Consider the following 18,350-nt stretch of genomic DNA (forward strand, 5'->3'; position numbering starts at 1 on the left):
CTTGGGTTTGTTTTTTTTTAACACATACACAAAAAAAAACATATAAAAAGTAATTAATGATATTTGCAAAAATAAAGTGTGAATAAGTAAATCAGCTTCGAGCGACACATAATAAAAAAGCTAGGGCGTGATATGTTTCGTTTCGTTGAATCTATTGATGAGACTGCGCGCACGTGACTCGTGCCCGTTCCCATTCCCCAGCAAGTGCCCATTTCCGTTTCCGTTGCCATTTCCTTGCCGCTGTGCGCTAGCCACCGTGTGCTGTTGGGCAAGACGCTCCGTCGTCTCACGGACCCGACTGCTCAGCCGCGTTGGCGTTGCTGCACGTTGTGGCAGCGGTGAACTGGGCATCGATTGGGTTTGCATTGGTCTCGCTTTACTGGCGCCGATGTTCCCACTGCTAACAGTTGATCGAACTGGCTCCGCGGTGGCTAAATAGAGACGGAGTGCGAGAGAGAAAATAAAGCTTAGCATGTGCATTATGCAAGTTGTTGTGTGCTTAATGGTTACATTTACTGATGCGACCCATGCTCGCGACCTTGGCGATTTTGCTGGGCTCTGGAGCAGGAGCTGGCGCAGGAATCTTTATTGCAGGCGACTTTTTTGCAGGATGGTTATGTGCAGTAGCAGCAGCAGGAGCAACAGCAGGAGCAGCAGCATCAGCGGTAGCAGCTGAGTCAGCAGGAGCAGCATTCGATTGCTGGAACTTGTGCTTCAATTGGGACACCTTGGACTTGGAGTCACAGATGGGCTTGCTGGCGTGCGGCTTCAGTTTTTCGCGTGTGCAGCTATCCTCGAGAGATTTCTTGCGCATCTTAACCGTATTGGTAAAATCGGACAGCATTATGGGTTCACTTTTGGCAGACAACAACTCCAGTGCCGGCATGCTGCTTACGAATGTGGCAGACGTTGTTGCACTCTCGGCAATTTCAGCCTGGCCGCTTGCCTTGGCAATCTGCTCTAGCTTATTCTTGGCAAGCGTTAGCAGCAGCGTCTCCTGTATACCCTGGCTGCCGTTGGAGCACTCACTGTACCCAGAATCGCTGCGTTCACTGCACTGCGACTTGTCGCGCAGTTTGAGAACGCCAGCAGTTGTCTTCCGCTTGTCCACATGCGGCATATCGACACTGAAATCATCCTCCTCCTCGTTCAGGGAGGCCATTTGTGTACCGCCGGTGCTCGCACTCGCAGTGGCGGCAGCACTCAGCATGCCCAAACCGGAGATCGAGGGACGCGGACTGTTGCAGGCACCCATCGCAATGGCCGAGTTGCGACGCGAAGCGGACAGCGTTGCCATGCGACCCAGTGCCCGTATAGCATTGCCAGTTTTCTATTTAGCCGGAGTTTAGCAAAGCAAAGCAGGCACAAGCAAGGACAAGATTAAACATATACAATGTGGAATAGAAGCGGTAGTTAGTTTAGAGCAGCTGTGAGGAATGGCGGCAAGTAGTTTAACTAACCTGCCACTTGCGTCTTATGATGAACTTCTTGAGCTTGTCCGTGCATATTTTATTATTGCTGAGATTCTCGTCGTGGCGCTGGCATAGCCACTTGGATTCCAGACACTGCTGTGCGGTCAGACGTGCCTCCTTGCGATGCACGAGCAGCTGTGATATAAAGTCCTTGGCCTCTTGTGAGCTGTGAATAATACATATTTAGAATGAGTATCATAAAACATAAAACAATTGCTTGTCTGTTAGCTACTTACACACAATCGAAGGCCTCATCATCATAGTCGTAATCCGCACGCGTTATATTCGAAAAAGTTTCCACATCAGTGTCGCCCATAAAAGGTGACAGGCCCGATAGACTGCAGCACAAGAAATGAAAAAAAAAAATATATATATATTTATATAAGTTGAAAATGCTTATGCAGAAGATAGCCAGTAAGTACACATCAATTCTGTGCTTATTGGCTGACTGTTTAATCATTTTCAATGCATAAGGATTGCATTCAAATTCAAAAAATAAATATTAAATTATATAAATATAAATCAATAAATAAATGTACAAATAAATATATATACATATATAAATAAATACAAAAACTAAATAAATATATACTTGTCTTTTAAATAAGTTGCACAGTCTGACCAGAGTATTATGCAAAGAATTGACATAATAATAATAATAACTTAATAATATACCTAATATACTATTAATGGGTTGAGTTGTATCTGTATCTATAAAATGAAGTATATTTCATCTGTATATACTTCGGGAGATAACCATATTAAATATATAATATACGAGTATTTATACACAAAATATAAATATTCCATATGGGAATATACATATATATATACGTATATATATACTTTATGAGTTGACAGCTGCCTCATTTTATCTGGTACTCCCTCAAGTCCACAAATTATTAAGGAACTCGTTTAGGTACAACTTACAGCACGTAGCAAATAACGCCCACGCTCCACATGTCCGATTTGAAGTCGATGGGCTCGTAACTGATGATCTCTGGCGGTATAAACTCCGGTGTGCCGAAGAGGACACGAACTGGCGCATTTGTGTCCAGTCGTTGGGCCAGTCCGAAGTCAATGATTTTGATCTGATGGCTGGTACGTGTGTGGCACATGATGTTCTCCGGCTTCAGATCCAAATGGACGACGCTTTGGCTGTGCATATAGGCAACACCCTCACATACCTGTCGCAGAAATAAAATGCAGTCCAACTCAGTCAGCGTAAAATCATCGGCAACAACTCGCTCAAATAGCTCGCCGCCCGTAATGCTGTGAATTAAATATAAATCGTTATAGAGCAATTGGGAACGCTTACTGCAGGCCACTTACTATTCCATGACCATGACAATTTCGCGTTGTCCCTCAAAGGATGCGGCCAGCTGCAGCAGCTTGGGATGCTGCAGTGAGCGCATTATGGAAATCTCCTCAAGCACTTTTTGGCGATCGCGCGCCTTAATGCACTTGATCACCTTGGCAGCCAGCAATTGTTCTGGCTGTGAGCGTTCCTGCACCTTATAGACGACACCAAAGCGTCCTTTGCCCAGCTCCTCAATGATGTCGAAGCGTGACTTGAAATCCCCGCCAGACTGTACACACACTGAGCTCTGCAGATCTGTTTCTGTTGCTGCAGCAACCGTAGTGCCTGCTGTTTCTGCAGTTCGTGTTGTTTGCACCCATTCGCTGACCTGACTGGGTGCACTGCGTCCATGTATGTTTTCGGCGCGCACACGAAATCTGTACTGTAGCTGCGGCAGCACATCCTTGATGGTATAGGCCAGCGTATCCACAACACGTGCCACCTGCTGCCACTCAGCTAGATCCTTAACGCTATCACAGTCCGATGTTTCGCGGCTTTCCATCTCAATGCTGTTGGAAATGCAAATAATTATTATTAATAAGTATTTTTATAGGGAATAAAAATATAATTCTTTAATCAAGCACTTACATAAAGCCCGTTATCATGCAGCCGCCATCGTAGGGCGGACCACACCAGGCGACTGCCACCCGATCGGGTCCCAGTGAGACGCTTGGCTGTCCGCTGGGCGGTTCCGGTGGTCCCTCAACTGCTACCGAGGCAGCGGCTGCCTCTACGCCGTAATCGTTCATTATTTCAGCGGTGTACTTGCCGCTGTCATCAGCCGAGATGTGCGTTATGTAAAGCGTCGATTGCTGCGCCGTTGTCCGGATTGTCACATTGGCGCCCTCAACAATGGCGTGGCACTGTAAATATGAAAGGGTAAGGGTATAAAAGCGGATTAGTATTTAGTATTGCGGCTGCTGCCCAACCTTCGATGAGCACTGCGAACAAATAAAACACGTTTATTGTTGTGGTTTTTTTTTTTAGCTGTTGCGGTTTGCAATAATTACGTACGCGCATTCAGCCATATGTCAATACCGCAAACTGATCGTGACACAGTCATAGACCCTAACTAACTGCGTATACCTAGCGAGAGACCAGAGACTAGACTACTACTGACTACAGACTAGAGACAGATGACTTGGAAATCCGCCCAATGTCCATACGAAGCGAAATGAGATAGACAGCAGCAGCAATCTATGTGTGTAGATAAAAGCATGATATGGGATCATGGGCATAACAAGTCGGCTAATCTTTGAGCTGTTGACGGCATTTTACCTAATTAGGTCACATATCAAAATCATTGCGCAATTGACGTCCCCAGCCAGCTTTACCCAATTTGGTAAAAAAAAAAATACGAAATAATTTGCATAGCGATCTCTATATGATCTAGGATCGTCAGCTAAGCATGCCTGCAGGCAGACAAGTCGATCAAATTGTAACCTTGCCGAACAATCAAGAAACAGTTCACCGACTGCGCACTACTCTGTTCACAGTATAAATAAATTGAAAATAAACATAACATCTATCTGAACAATCAATTGCGCGTAAGTCAGTAGAATTTATCAGTTCTTGTAACTAGTTAATAACCTATTTAAGAAATTGTTGTTGGCATAGAAAAGCTTCAGAGATGCCAATCAAATATTTTTATTTTTCTTCTATAAATATTTGTGATCAAAATGTAGAAATATTAAGCGAAGCTATTGTTTGTATTTAATATACTAAATAAGAAATTATTGTTGGTATTGAAACACTTAACAGACGTCAATCAAATATTTTTTTCTTTTCTCCAAATATTTGCAAAAAAAAATCCATAAAAATTAAGCAAAGTTATGGTTGAGTATAATCAAAATTAAAAAAAAAAACTACAATCATCTTTAAGACAATTTAAAAAGGGTATATCGTCAAATTAGATGCATAAAATAAAGTGATAAATTGAACAGAACGAAACATAAAATTTTGAATACACACCGCCTTGTACCAGATGACTTTGGTATTGGGGAATGGCTCATAGTGCACGCTCAGCTGGACATGGCCGCCAATGAGTGCCGTGCAATCTTCCGGGCCCCTCAAAATGCAGCTGCTGGCAGCCAGCGATAAGTTGTTGCACTCCTTATTGTTGTTGTTGTTATTAATATTGCGATTGTTATGATTGCTGCTGTTAATGGGCAGCACCAGCAGACTGGTATAGCTGCGTGTGGCTGGTGTGCGTCGATCCTCGCATGGATGATGCTTCACTTGCAAACGAATTTCACCGCTCTGGGCCAATTGGACGTTTTGCAGACGCAACAAGCGAATGCCATTCTCCGGATAAGACTCCAACTGTAATGAAAACAAAGTGGTTTTTAGTATACGTGTCTCTGTCACTGTGTGCCTTAAGTGTGGGAACATCTGTCATGCACATAGAGCAGACTACGACTCAATGACAATGAAATATACACCTAGTTAAGTAAGCATGAATATATCCACGAGCACAAATATAAACATGAATATCTATAAATATGCAACTGGAGAACTGAATTCACTGAGTGGCCGGAATGCGAGGCGCCAACGGGCAGCGTTAAACTGAGAATGACGCGGCACCAATCAATTATTGAGAACATAGCAAAAAAAAAAAGCCGAGCCGCAATTCAGAGCACTCGGGAATGGGTATCGGGATCGATGTCGTTTGCCGTTGTCGTTGTAGGCACGTAATGAGACTTTCACGCTTCGCTCTCAATTTCATTTGCCGCGTGCAAAGCAAAACAAATACGCTTATCAGGAGCCGCTCGCAAATTGATATGGTAACTGCATGATATAGATATCGGACCGGATCGAATCGTATGTAAATTGTTAACTCTTGCATACCTGTGACATCTTGTCACGCCCTCTTGTGAATGCACTATTTCAATTATTTGTGAAGGCGAACAGCTCGGCTTGGAAGCTATTCAACGAGTGCTTTGCTCTCCAATCGAGCATCGAGCAACCAATTTGCAATTGGACGCTTCTCGACGCCAACAGCAACAGCAACGGCCACGGCGACGGCGACCGCGACGTCGTCGACAGACGCGTTACAAACATCGTTTGCATGCGTTGCGCATGCCGCGGTATTTCAATAATATTTTTGGTGTCTCTGTTTTCAATTTCTCATACGACATATACAATAGTGTTTACGTGGCTACGTGCGTGTGTGTGTGTGTGTGTGTGCGTGCATGTGTATGTGTGCTTTGTTATTGTTGTTGTTTTCACCACACATAAACACTTTTCGTTGACAAGGTGCGAACGAAGTGCCTTTGTTTCTATACCCTGGAAGAGGGGCTTTTTTAATACTGTCATTAAATGTTCAACTCAAACGGTTTAATTTCCTAGCTTTGCTTACATTTGATCGGTTAGGGTATATACTCTTCGGCTTGATAAGGACAGCTTTCCCTTTTTGACCTAAATAACCAGCGGCAAGGCAGTTTAAAGTGCCAGGCTGCACAACCAGCAAAGACAGCGCATTAAGAGACAGAAAAGTAAGAATGCTGTAATCGAGTGAGCCTGCTACGATATATCCTAAAGCCTAAAGCTGTCCAATATATTTAAATTTTTTTTGCCAAATTTCCGTTAACGAAGTTTGTGTGGAATTTCTCACTATTATTTTATTACTTTTCACTATTTTATTTATCAATAGAAGCCACTGCCTTTAAAATTGTGGCGGTTATTGCTATCGCAGTATCGATATATAGCGATATAAGTAAATACACTATCATATATAAATTGTAGCTTTTGTTGCTTTAGCAACCCGAATTTTAATACTATACAATTAAATTAAATTGATCGGGACGGGGTATGCAAGAACCTATATTCCAAATCTAGCTCTTATTGTCTCTGAATTCCTTTTTTTCATATAGACAGACAGATATATATTTTAAGGAGTCTAAGTTGCTTCCTTCATTGCCTGTTACATACATTTGCACAAAACCAGTATACCCTTTTTACCTGTTTTTTACCTTTTAAAACTTTGGGACTAAAAAGGCGCGCAAACAAATTGCCTCATTTAATGCCACAAGCATAGTGGGTATATCGGAAATATCAGTAAGCTTAAGATGCTTACGAATAAGCCATAAACCGTAAGAGTACCCAGAGGTCGATGTGCATAGATAAGATTTTGATTTTACATATTTCGTGATCATGTCTTACGCACCGATGTGTTTGGTGAGTCATCCTCGATGCGTTGTCCATTGAGATACCATTCGGCGTCCGCTTGGATGGGGTAAACACGGGCAAAGAAGATCGCTTCCGCTCCAGAGGCACACACCACCGGCAGCGGGCTCTTCAGCAGCTGTATGCTCTCATCACACTGCGAGAGATCGCGCTCCAGCACGCACAGCTCTCCGCTGCTGCGACAATCGCAGTCACAGTCGGCGTCGCAGTCGGTGTCGGCATTGCAGTCGGCATGGATTGTGTACACCTGACAGCTGTAGATGCCGGAGTCAATGTCGAAGGCGTCGTTGATGCGCAGACAAAGACATCCATTGCCGTGATCAATGTAACTGTGAACCAAAAAAAAAAAAACAAGTGAGAACGTGTTGCAATCGGGCATAATCGACTACGAAATACTCTGATATCAATAAGTAATACCAACTGAGAACAGATTTATCTTTGAAGAACCTCCAGAATTTCAAATTGGGATAGATAAAGGCTTTTGTGCATTTTGGGGGCTTCAGTGGGCAAAAAAATGTTGGAGGGTATTTCTGGTAATCTAGCCTCCAAGTTTGGCAATTATAGGTTTTAAATTGCTGAAGATAGTGGCTTTATCGATGTGCGATTATCGACTTTAATCGATTTCCTAGCTTCGTAGTGGACGAAGATTTAAATTTTAAAACGTTCCCAGTAATCTACTTTTCAAGTTTGGTAACTTTAGCTTTTATATTGCTGGAGATCTGTGGCTTTATTCATTTTAATCGATTTCCTAGCCTCTTAGGCACGGGCACAGACCAGTAAATATGTGCCAAGTTTCAAAGCTCTAGTTTTAATGATAGACTTTACGGACAGATAGCATGGTGGACTGTGCACAAAACCAATATACTTTTTCTTGTAGATTCAGTAAAAGAGCATCAAATAAGACAGTCAGTTTTAATATTTGAATAATGGACACTTGAAAGCAGTTGACAGCCAGTCACTCACTTGAACTCCTCGCTGTCGGGCAGAATTTGTCCGTTGCGCAACCAGACGTAGGTGTAGGGCTCGATGCTATCGATGGCACAACAGAGATCGATCACTTCACCCTCAACGGATCTCGTTAGCTCCGGCAAAGGTTCAGCAATCGCAGCTGGGCGTCTTTCAATATCCGCACTTGAGGCATAGAATTTGACGTCGATTGAGCTGACAAGAGGATCGTGTTCGCCGCTTATGATGCAGGTATAGACACCCTCATCGTCCAACGTAACATTGTCTACGAACAATATAGCCTCATCCTGCTGTAGCACAATGTGCACCCGTTCCGATGGCTCCAGCTCAAGGTTATTGTGATAGAATCTCACCGAGGGCACCGAGGAGCCACGAAAACCGCTCGCCAGCGCCATGCGACCGCCAATAGCTGTAGTATATCAAGAGATTAGGATTAGAGCAGCTGGTAAACTACGGATATATGTATATATGTTTAACCTGTAGATGGGCCCATGATGCGTCGATATAAATAGGCGTTGCGTCGGGAGGAGGAGGCGCGAACGCTGCGCGTCGATGGTGACTTTGAGTATCGGGAACTACTGATCACATCTAGGCGAGCGGTGGCCTCAATGCGTCCAAAATCATTTTCCAACGTGATGCGATACAGGCCGGCATCGTCGAAGTCAACCTCATCGATTTCTATGAAACGCAAATCGTCCACTTCCTTGACCGCAATCCGTGCGGTTGGCGTCACTATCAAACCATCCTTGTCCCAGGTGGCCCAGGGCGTTGGATGGCCACCAATGGCGCACTGGAAGCGCACACTGTCGCCCACCTCAACGACACGATTGTAGGGAATGGCCAGGAATTTCGGTGCCGAGATGCAGCGTGCATCGCTGCGTCGCCGTTCCACGGAACCCATCCGCAAATCAATGCTGCTGTTGCGATAGGAAAGTCTCATGGGTGAAAAGCTCCTATTTGGTGTCGATCGAGGCGTCGAACGTGGTGTCGAGTGTGCCGAGAGCAGAGCACTTGGTCTCGCCAGCTGTCGGCTGAGCATATTCTCTTTCTCCTCGGGCACATCGACCACAATGCAGGCGGAGGAGAGAGATCTGCCCACCGAATTCTTGGCCACACATGTGTATTCGCCTTCGTCCTCGGGATAAATGCGGGGTATGCTGAGCGTTGCTTTCATGCCGTCGTACGACATTATGTAGTCTCTGTCGCTGGGTATAACATGGCCATCCTTTTCCCATATTATATACGGTTCTGGCATCGCCTCCACATGGCACTCCAGCGAAATTGCGTCGCCATCGCAGCAGCGAAGATTTCGCAAATTGCGTATGAAGCGCGGCAGTGTTTCAATGTTGCTAAAAGCAAACAGAACAAATTTACTCACATTTTATATAAATTATTATTAGTTATTAGCAACACTCACCCATGTCGTGTGTGCACTTTGTCCATGCGATTTTCTTTAAGTATATCTGTAAAATAAAATAATACATAATTTTTCGCGCCATTTAACACTTTAAAACTGCCGTTACACAACTGCTGAGCAACTCTGAACGTGGTGAATAAGCGCTGCGTTGCGCAAATTGTTGCAGCCCTGGCGCACAACTATTTATAGCAGCTAATAATAGCAGTCTGTGTTGTGTGTGTGGTTTGTTTTTGTATTCTGTTTTCAACGCAATTTTATGTAATTCATTTAAATGCGTGGCTTGATAATTGTGCCCATGGACTTGGAACCTGGTTTCCGCAAAGCCGACATACACAGCCTACCCACAGTGAGCAGCGGAATGATTTTCAACTTCTTCGCAGCAGCCACAGACAACAAACTGTAAATGCCGCATTTTTACATAAACAAACTTTTACATATAAATATTCTATTTTCTTTGCAGCTGCTCGGAAAACAACGATTTGCTTATTGATTATGTGCATTTGCGGCGACAGGCGGAGATATGTGAATTAAAAGCATTGGTTTTCTCAGCCGGTGACTTTTCCAACACGGAAACACATGCAAATGTGGCTGTTAAGGTCGTCGAAGAGGCGTCTTTGATCGCCGATTCCCAATGCAGCCTGTGCGCCAGTGTTGGTAAGCTAATACAATTAATTTGGTGCACAACAAATTGAGCTTGTTTATTTTTGCAGGAATATGTCCACATGTTGTGGCTTTTGTATTTTGGCTGCATAACAAGAGCACGGATAAAAGACCCGCCGTTGTTCTCGAATTCTGGGGCACTGAGCTGGAGGCGCTCGTCCAACCCGAGCCAACAAAAGCCATACGCATAAGCGATATGCTGCCACCCAGCCAGGAAACGGACGAGGATGCGCCCAGTCCCAGCGCTGATGAAGAACGCAGCTTTCTCGACTCTGTGCTGGAGGAGCTGGCCATATGTGGACGAGACTCGGCACTGTATCGTCAGTGTGTGGACACCAGCGATGAGTTCGAATCCATCCTTGTGCATCATGTGTTGCTGAAGGCAGCGGACTACAATATCTACGATATGCAGAGTTTCCTGCAGCACATGGAGCTGCAGGCGCAGGGCGGACTATTTGAGAACCTTGGCGAGGTGACCAAGCAACAGTACAAATCGAAGCTATGGATTGAGGCACAATATATGCGTATACGTTGCTCCATGATGCATATGATTGCCACAAGGAAAACTCACGAGGAAGACGATCAGATCTTCAATATGCTGTTCTGCAAGGGGCGCGACGAGAACATTGAGGATCGTGTCCAACAGAAGCAGCACAAACGTTTCATATTGAAACAGACTGAGAAGCTGGAGAACAAGGAGTATCTCGAATGTGGCCTGCTGCTCCACGAAAACTATCCCTATTTATGTGGTGCACCCGATGGCATCACCGATGATCATATTGTCGAAATCAAATCGCCAAAGACTGAGGAGGACTTTGAGAAATACCTCGAGGCACGCGAATCGATTGCACCCAAATACATGGCACAAATCCAAATGCAAATGTTTTTGGCCAATGTGAAGAAGGCTTTGTATTGTGTGCTAAGTCCCACCTTCGAGACGAATGGAGCTCTGCACTACGTTTGGGTTCAGGCTGATCCCGAGTTCGTGGCCAGTCTGCTGGCCATGGCCGATGAGTTCTGGAAGGATGTCGTCTATCCGCGACTCATCAGCATTTATCCCCACACCGTATAGTTAATAAAACTGCTAGTCAATCAAAAACTTACCTTTGGCGTAAATTTGTAGCGATATTACAGCCTTGGCCTCGCCATGACAATTGCTGGCTATAACTGAATAGGTGCCGGTAAAGTCCAATTTGGCACTGGGTATCTCCAAGCGATACTCGGGACCCTCGCCAATCCGTCTAAAGTGTGGGGCGTCCTTGTAGTACTCCGGCTGCAATTAAACAAACGAAAAACAAGTGAGAAGCGGAATATATAGACTTTACAGAATTTTGGATGCGGGAGTGAGCGTGGCCGAAAAAAAAATGATAAAGTATATTACATCTAATTTACCTTTCATGTTTGGCAACTTTAGCTCTTACACTGCAGAAGAATTTATGAATTTTGGTCTTCAATTTTTTTCCGCATTAGCAATATACCTTTCAAAATTGGTGACTAGCTTTAAAAATTGTGGGAGATATGTGCCTTTATCGTTTTGCTACTATCGATTTTTATCGATTTTCTAACCCACTAGTGTTGACGCGGGTATATGTGCCAAGTTTGAAGATACGAGCTTTAAGGCGACAATACGAACGGACATACAGCATGACGGACATTGCACAAAACCAATATACTCTTACCTTCGGTATCAGAGAACAAAAATCAATAGTTTTTAATATTTGACACTTGGAATGCAGCAGCAGCAGCAGAAGCAGACATAAGGATCGTCACAGAATCACTCGTTGTATTTATGAATCATATGAGTCGCATATATTTTTTTTCTTTCTGATTGTTGTTGTGCTCAACTTATGGCCATATAAGCACAAAATTGAATTTCGCGACTGTCAAGAGATAAACTGGTATAATGCAGCTCGTGTGTGCTATATGTATGTATGTATGTGTGTTATATATATGCATGTGTGCATTTGTGTGTGTGTGTTGCCCACCCTGACCTCCTGCTTCCTTGGTACGACAAACAGTGGCACGATTGTGGCTAATAATTTTGCTAGTTTTTGTTGTTGCTGCCTTTTTGGCTCTGACCAACAGTCGTAATTGCTTGCAATACATGCAACAAAAAAAAAAAAAAAAAAGTAAAAAAAATACAAGCATGTTATTTGATATGGGTTGAACTTGAATTAGCGTTTGACAGCAGATCGGCTTTATAAGAACTAAACTGCCCATGTTTTGTATATATGTCTGTGTGTGTGTGTGTGTGTTAATTGTATAACAATTACGATTGAGTGTGCTACGTGTGACGCAGGTGTCTGGTAATCCGAGTAAGAGACAGCTGCAGCTCAAACACGGTATTGTTATACCCTTGGGGCCCCCTCCCCCAAGGGAGTGAAAGCTATTACAATTTTGTCACGCACTGCAGAGGAGAGCGACTATTTGCACATGTACTCGATAAGAAATCTTTTTACAGTTCTTTTGAGTAAATGTCACTTTTGTATACTTGAATTGGCGAATAGTTATATATTGTTGAAATGCATTTTTACTTATTAAATCAGTGCTTGTTTACTTAGTAAACATATATTAAATTGTAATATGTGTCTATTAAAATGATATATTTGATTACTGGAAGCAGACTAACTTATAAAACAGATTTTTTAATGTGAAAAAAATGTGTTTTTAAGCACTATATTATATATTATTTATTTATTATTTAATTAAAAATTTTCATAGAAGTGCGAAATAAAAACATTTTCCTAGTAAAAGTGCTGTTTTTCATCTTTATGATCATCTTGATGATGAAACTTTGCGCAGACTCAAAATAAGTCAAATGGGTACAAAACTGCTTTGGGTAGTTTAAGTTGTTTAACTAGTTTGTGTTTTAATTTATAACAGTTAATAACTATACATTGATTTATATGTGATCGCATTAAATGAATTGGAATTATTTAATTGATTTCAACACCGTCGCTTTTGATTGTTTTTTTTTTTAATTTTTTAAAAATATGCTGTTAATTAGAAAATATTTACTTTTAGCACTTCTATTATATTTTTTGGTTCAAATAAATATAATTTATGTCTTGATGTTGGAATTTTTTATAGGCTCAAAATAAGTTAAACTGTAAATTTTAGTTATTTATTTTTTTGTGTTTTAATTTATATCAGCTAATAACTACACGTAGTTTATATATAGATTTTTTTATTAAGATTGAATTAAAATGGATGGAGCTCATCCCACAGGCACAATATGGTTGATTGATTTCTATACCTTCAATTTTGATTGCCTTCCTTTTATTTTTGGGGTAACACTTTGTTCGCTTAAGCGGATCAATTAGGATTGCGTTAAACGTATTTTAAATTTATCCGCACGAGCAACTGTCGCAAATTCGAAATTAGATTGAACTGAGGCAACTGCTTTAATAGTTCACACTTTTTATATATTTATGCAAATAGTGCGGAAATCAATGTGGAAATTATATATATATATATATATAGTTTTTTGCGTTTCCTGGATAGGAGTAGGGCCCACAGAACTAGCTAACTAACTGTACAGTAGATTTCAGTTTGGCGTTGGCGCAGTTGCACTTGAATTTTTGATATTGCAACGCGATAATGCGATCGACGACAACAACAGTAACAGCAACAACAACAACGACGACGACTACGACCCACATTTGTTGGCGCTGTGAATGCAACTGACTTGGAAACACGGCGTTGCTGCGCAAGCGCTGCCGCTGCCGTTGCCACTGTTGACGTCACATGGCCCAAAGATACATTTGTATGTATATATGTATATGTTTGCATTGTGTACTTACATTGAGAAAATCGCGCAGCCAGACAACATCGGGCTTGGGATCGCCGACCACTTCGCAAAATATGATGACGTTGTCGCCTTCGTAGGCCTCACTGGAACGCGGCTTCACTACAAATAGCGGCTCTTTGGAGTAACTGCAGCAGAAATATTTAAGCAACATTAATCATAGAATTTAAATTTGAAGAAAAAGTTTACAAATTTCAGATATTTTCAAAAATCGTAGCAAACAAAGACTAGTTTGTCTACATTTTATAATTATATAACAATAATAAAATTGTGCACTAAAACAAGTTAGCAGGCAAGTTAACGCTCTTCTCGATAAAGCTCTCCACCTTGGAAAACTGAATTTATTATATTCGTTAGGGTAGTTTTTATGGAGACTATATGACAAATTGGTTCGATTCGATGTGATGACGGAATGGGTCTAATGGATTCTATTGTAGAGGTTACACATTAAAATATGTATGAAATGAATGGTTTATTTTTTAATGTCAACTAATATCATAAGTAATAAATAATTTTAATAAAATTAAAAATAAAAGATAATTTATAAATTGAAATTTAAAATAAAATAAGAAATGCTTATTGAACTTCTTGGGGTATTTAAATGCAAAGTGGTCCAACATTTATTGCATGGACTGAGGGAAACACAGAAAAAAGTCAATCTGATTGAAAAAAATATTTGTAATGAACTAGTTAAGATGCCCACAAATTGAGTTCTTAATGTGAGAAATAGAGGACTCTGAGTTCTCTGTTATATATTTCTGTTAATTCTGGTTAGTATTTAAGCAGACTACTCACGGCATATCGCTTGTCTTGATGCTGGGTATGTCTAGAGCGCGCTGTGGTGTGCCTCCAGCTGCTGCCGCTTCGTTCTCCTCGATGGCCACGCGACAGATGGTCTCCACCTTGCCGACTACATTGGAGGCGACGCAAACGTAAATGCCCGCATCGCGTGGCGTCGCCTCGGCAATGATCAGTTCCACATAGCCCGTGGAGTCGAGGGTGGCGGAAATGCGTCGACTGGGACGCAGGCGCATCCCGTTGCGATGCCAGGTAACGCCCACTGAGGGATATGCCTCCACCTTGGTGGATAGACGGATTTCGCTGCCCTCGCTGAATACATAGAACGGATCGAGGGGCACATAAAAGTCCGGTGATATATACGCGCGTATGCCTTTGTCCACCACCAGGCAGCTGTGACAGGATACGGAGCCCAGCTCATTCTTGGCCGTGCACGTGTAGTTGCCGCTATCGTCCAGCGTTGTGGCCGCAATCTCAAGCGTAAAGAACTGGCCCTCGGTCGAAATCAAATGGCGCCTATCGCTGCTGATCAGCTGCCCATCCTTGTACCATAGAATCTCCGGCGTGGGATAGCCCACGATCTGGCAGGTGAGACGCACTGGATAGGTGACCTGTACACGGCGATCGCGCAGACGCATTGTGAAGATCGGCAGCGAATCGCCCAGTTCAGCCGGATGGCGTCCATGGACAATTTCCTTCAGCCGGGAGTCCGCTTCATAGATCCTGGCATCCGAGACGACCTGCAAGCGGGCAAAGGTCGAGACGCGTCCCTTGGAATTGGTTGCCTCGCAGGTGTAACGACCGGAATCGAGCTCACTAACGGTGGCAATGGTCAGAGCACAGGTGGAGCCAATCTGACGAATCTTGACACGCTCCGAGCTGTTGCTCAGCTGGATGCCATCCCTGTACCAGGTAATATTTGGACGCGGTGCGCCACGCATGTTGCACTGCAGTGTGAAGGAGGAGCCGAGCAGCGCCTTCACCTGTCCCGGCAGAATCTTGACAAACTCCGGCAGACACTCGACGCCGCCCACCTGCAGGGGCGAGCTGGTCTGCACGGCCGGACCCCAGCCATAGCGATTCTTGGGCGTCACCCGGAAATGGTACTCCACATTGGGCTTCAGATTGAAGGCATCAAAGGAGTTGATCGGCGTCAGACCCAATTCACGCCAATAGGCGCCACCCTCGTGACCCATTATCCATGCCTCCACCTTGTAGGCAATGACCGGAGCAGAGTTGACGCTCACGGGCTTGCCCCACGACAGTGAGATGTGGGTGGGTCCGGAGTCGACCACCAGCGGTTCGGTGGATATGCCAGCAGGTGGATCTAGAGTGTGAAGTGGGAGGCGGCATAAATCAAATGGAACTCGGATAATTGTGGGCAAATCAAACACAATACGCCCCGGAGAAATATATATTTTATTTTCGTTTTTTTTTTCGACTACGTAAATGTATAAGCTGGATTGCTGTGCTTTATATAATACGCTATTTGTATACCATAATAAAATAAGTAAATAAGTCAATCGTTCAGAAATACTAACAAAAGATAAATACACGGATAATTTCTTGACGTATTTGGATTTTTTGTTTGTTTTTGGATTGAATCTCACAGGAAATTGCTTTTGAGAAGTTTCTTGATTAACGGCACAGAAGGCAAACAAGTTGGAGTTGAAGCGATCTGCAAAATATATGTTAATATTTTTCAGAGACTGTCGAGTCAGTAAAGTGGAACACGGAATGGAACAACAATAGGACCACAGGAATGAAACGAATACATAGAATATATATCTCGAGCACAGCATTTGGAGCATTAATGGAACAATTCGGAAGGACTACAAATCACTATTGAAACTGTTCAACATGGATACAGATGGTGGATTGGTGTGTTGACTTACCTCTGAAATACGAAGTTTCACTGTAACTTTCGAGGGGTTGGCCCCAGCGTGGTTGCGATGGAGTTTCAGAGCGAGCTCGAGGGTTAACCTATATAAGTTTTGTAAGTGTAGTCAGAACGAAATTATTGTTTATTTTTCTTCTTTCTTTTTTGATCTTTGAATGAACACATAGAGTCGGGCAAGTTGACTTAGAGCATAAGTATTTTGGTGCGTTTGGGGAGGCGTTTAAATTTGCGCAAACAATATTTATATATATTAAGATAATTGAAATAAGCTTTATTCTTTCTTTTTGGGCGTTTTAATCTAAAAAGAGAAAAGCGTAACAAGAGAGAGAGAGAGAGAGAGAGAGAATAGCAATGGTTAGTTAGCATAAGCGTTAGAGAAATAGCTTAATATTCAGGGACAGCAACAGCTACAGTACTTAATAACATCAAGAGCTAAACACATATAGGCAGTACGTACTGTAATGGTGACGAATATTCTGTCCGTTCCAAAGTCATTGCGTGCGACTACGAAATAGGTGCCGGAGTCGGAGATCTGCGACTTTTGCACTGTGAATCTGGTATAATCATCGGATACCTCTTTGCTAACGCGATCCGATTGGGTAACATCCTTGGTGCCCTTCATGAACATCACTAAAAAGGCATAAGGCAAATATATATAGATTAAAAAGTGATTGCTCAAAGATGGGAATTCTTAAATTAAAGAATTGATTCATGAGAATGTATTTAATTTTCATATAGTAAAAGACGTTTTATATTTGTACCTATTGTTTAGATTAATAATAGGTGATCCCAAAATGATATTCTTTGATTTCAGAAGTGATCGTAATTTGAGAATGCATCTAATTCAAAATATTTACGAATACTAATAGATCTATTATATATGGTTTTATGCTAAACTTACGCCTTGGTTTCGGGTCTCCCGCAATGCGGAAGGACACCGAGAATGGGTCACCGACGGCAATCTTCATTTCGGTTTCGGGTCTGGACAGGAACAGCGGCGGACGAACGTCCTTCTCGGCGCCGACAGCGACATCGATGTTCACATGCGACTCGATACGTCCAAACGCATTTGAGGCAAGGCAAGTGTAGGTGCCCTCGTGTTCAGCACCCGCATTCATGATGGTCAGCGTGTAGATACCGCGCTCGGTCATGGTCTTCACAGTGGGTCCGTCGACTGGGCGATGATCGCGTAACCACTTGACCTCGATGGGTGTAGTCGACTGCATGAATTCGGCCGAGATGGCGACGGTGCCACCATTGCAGACGGTCTGATTGCCCAGTGGGGTGAGGAAGTGCGGCTTGTTGGGATCGCGATGGAAGAAACCATGAGTCTTCTCCAGAGTGAACCGTTCGCGACCCTTAAAGTCCACCTGATGGCTAATTTTGTTTTGAGCGCCTTCATTGGTGGCTACGCAGGAGTAGACGCCCGAGTCCTTTTCGACTGGATTGCGTATGATCAGCTTGGAATAGCCATCGGCTTGATCGACCTGTTGATATTTATCATCATTACTAAGGGGCTCGGTGCCCTTCATCCATTGAATCTCTGGGCGAGGCTGGCCACGCACGCGACAATCCAGAACCAACTCATTCTCATTCAGAGAATACGTGTCTGTGGAAAACATTAAAAATATAGAATGTGATTAATCAAAAAAGAAACCCAAGTCAATATTGACAACGCGGTTAGAACATTATATGCAAGGCGTATATGATTTTAGTGTAGGAGACGTGGCTCCACGTGGCTCTCATCCTTGGTGGAATACCTCGAATCGGCTGCGCAAAAGTAC

At 43.1% G+C, this 18,350-nt stretch overlaps 2 protein-coding genes across 6 annotated transcripts in view; one reads left to right on the forward strand and one right to left on the reverse strand.

Annotated features, from left to right (window-relative positions):
* Positions 1–43: 43 nt before the first annotated feature.
* LOC6560765 (myosin light chain kinase, smooth muscle) overlaps positions 44–18,350 on the reverse strand; it is a 29,508-nt gene continuing 11,201 nt past the window's right edge. For 2 of the 5 annotated variants that reach the window (XM_032734453.2, XM_043216399.1), the window contains 18 exons: positions 17,468–18,175; positions 17,024–17,196; positions 16,562–16,649; positions 14,664–15,993; positions 13,864–13,996; positions 11,165–11,333; positions 9,401–9,446; positions 8,461–9,332; positions 7,981–8,392; positions 6,998–7,346; positions 4,804–5,154; positions 3,421–3,695; positions 2,805–3,341; positions 2,403–2,744; positions 1,709–1,810; positions 1,461–1,638; positions 511–1,330; positions 44–431 (listed from right to left, as the gene is read on the reverse strand). In XM_032734453.2, the coding sequence (XP_032590344.2) occupies positions 121–431; positions 511–1,330; positions 1,461–1,638; positions 1,709–1,810; positions 2,403–2,744; positions 2,805–3,341; positions 3,421–3,695; positions 4,804–5,154; positions 6,998–7,346; positions 7,981–8,392; positions 8,461–9,332; positions 9,401–9,446; positions 11,165–11,333; positions 13,864–13,996; positions 14,664–15,993; positions 16,562–16,649; positions 17,024–17,196; positions 17,468–18,175 (7,196 nt within the window). In that variant the 3' untranslated portion in view covers positions 44–120. The other 3 variants (XM_032734454.2, XM_032734459.1, XM_032734458.2) reach the window with 3 other exon arrangements.
* LOC6559643 lies at positions 9,600–11,159 on the forward strand. The gene is made up of 3 exons (XM_001987641.2): positions 9,600–9,799; positions 9,861–10,054; positions 10,111–11,159. The coding sequence occupies exons 1-3, from the start codon at positions 9,672–9,674 to the stop codon at positions 11,130–11,132; spliced, it is 1,344 nt and encodes a 447-aa protein (XP_001987677.1). The 5' UTR covers positions 9,600–9,671; the 3' UTR covers positions 11,133–11,159.

Source organism: Drosophila grimshawi, unplaced genomic scaffold (genome assembly GCF_018153295.1).
Source record: "Drosophila grimshawi isolate 15287-2541.00 unplaced genomic scaffold, ASM1815329v1 contig_1369, whole genome shotgun sequence".
Lineage (NCBI taxonomy): Eukaryota > Metazoa > Arthropoda > Insecta > Diptera > Drosophilidae > Drosophila > Drosophila grimshawi.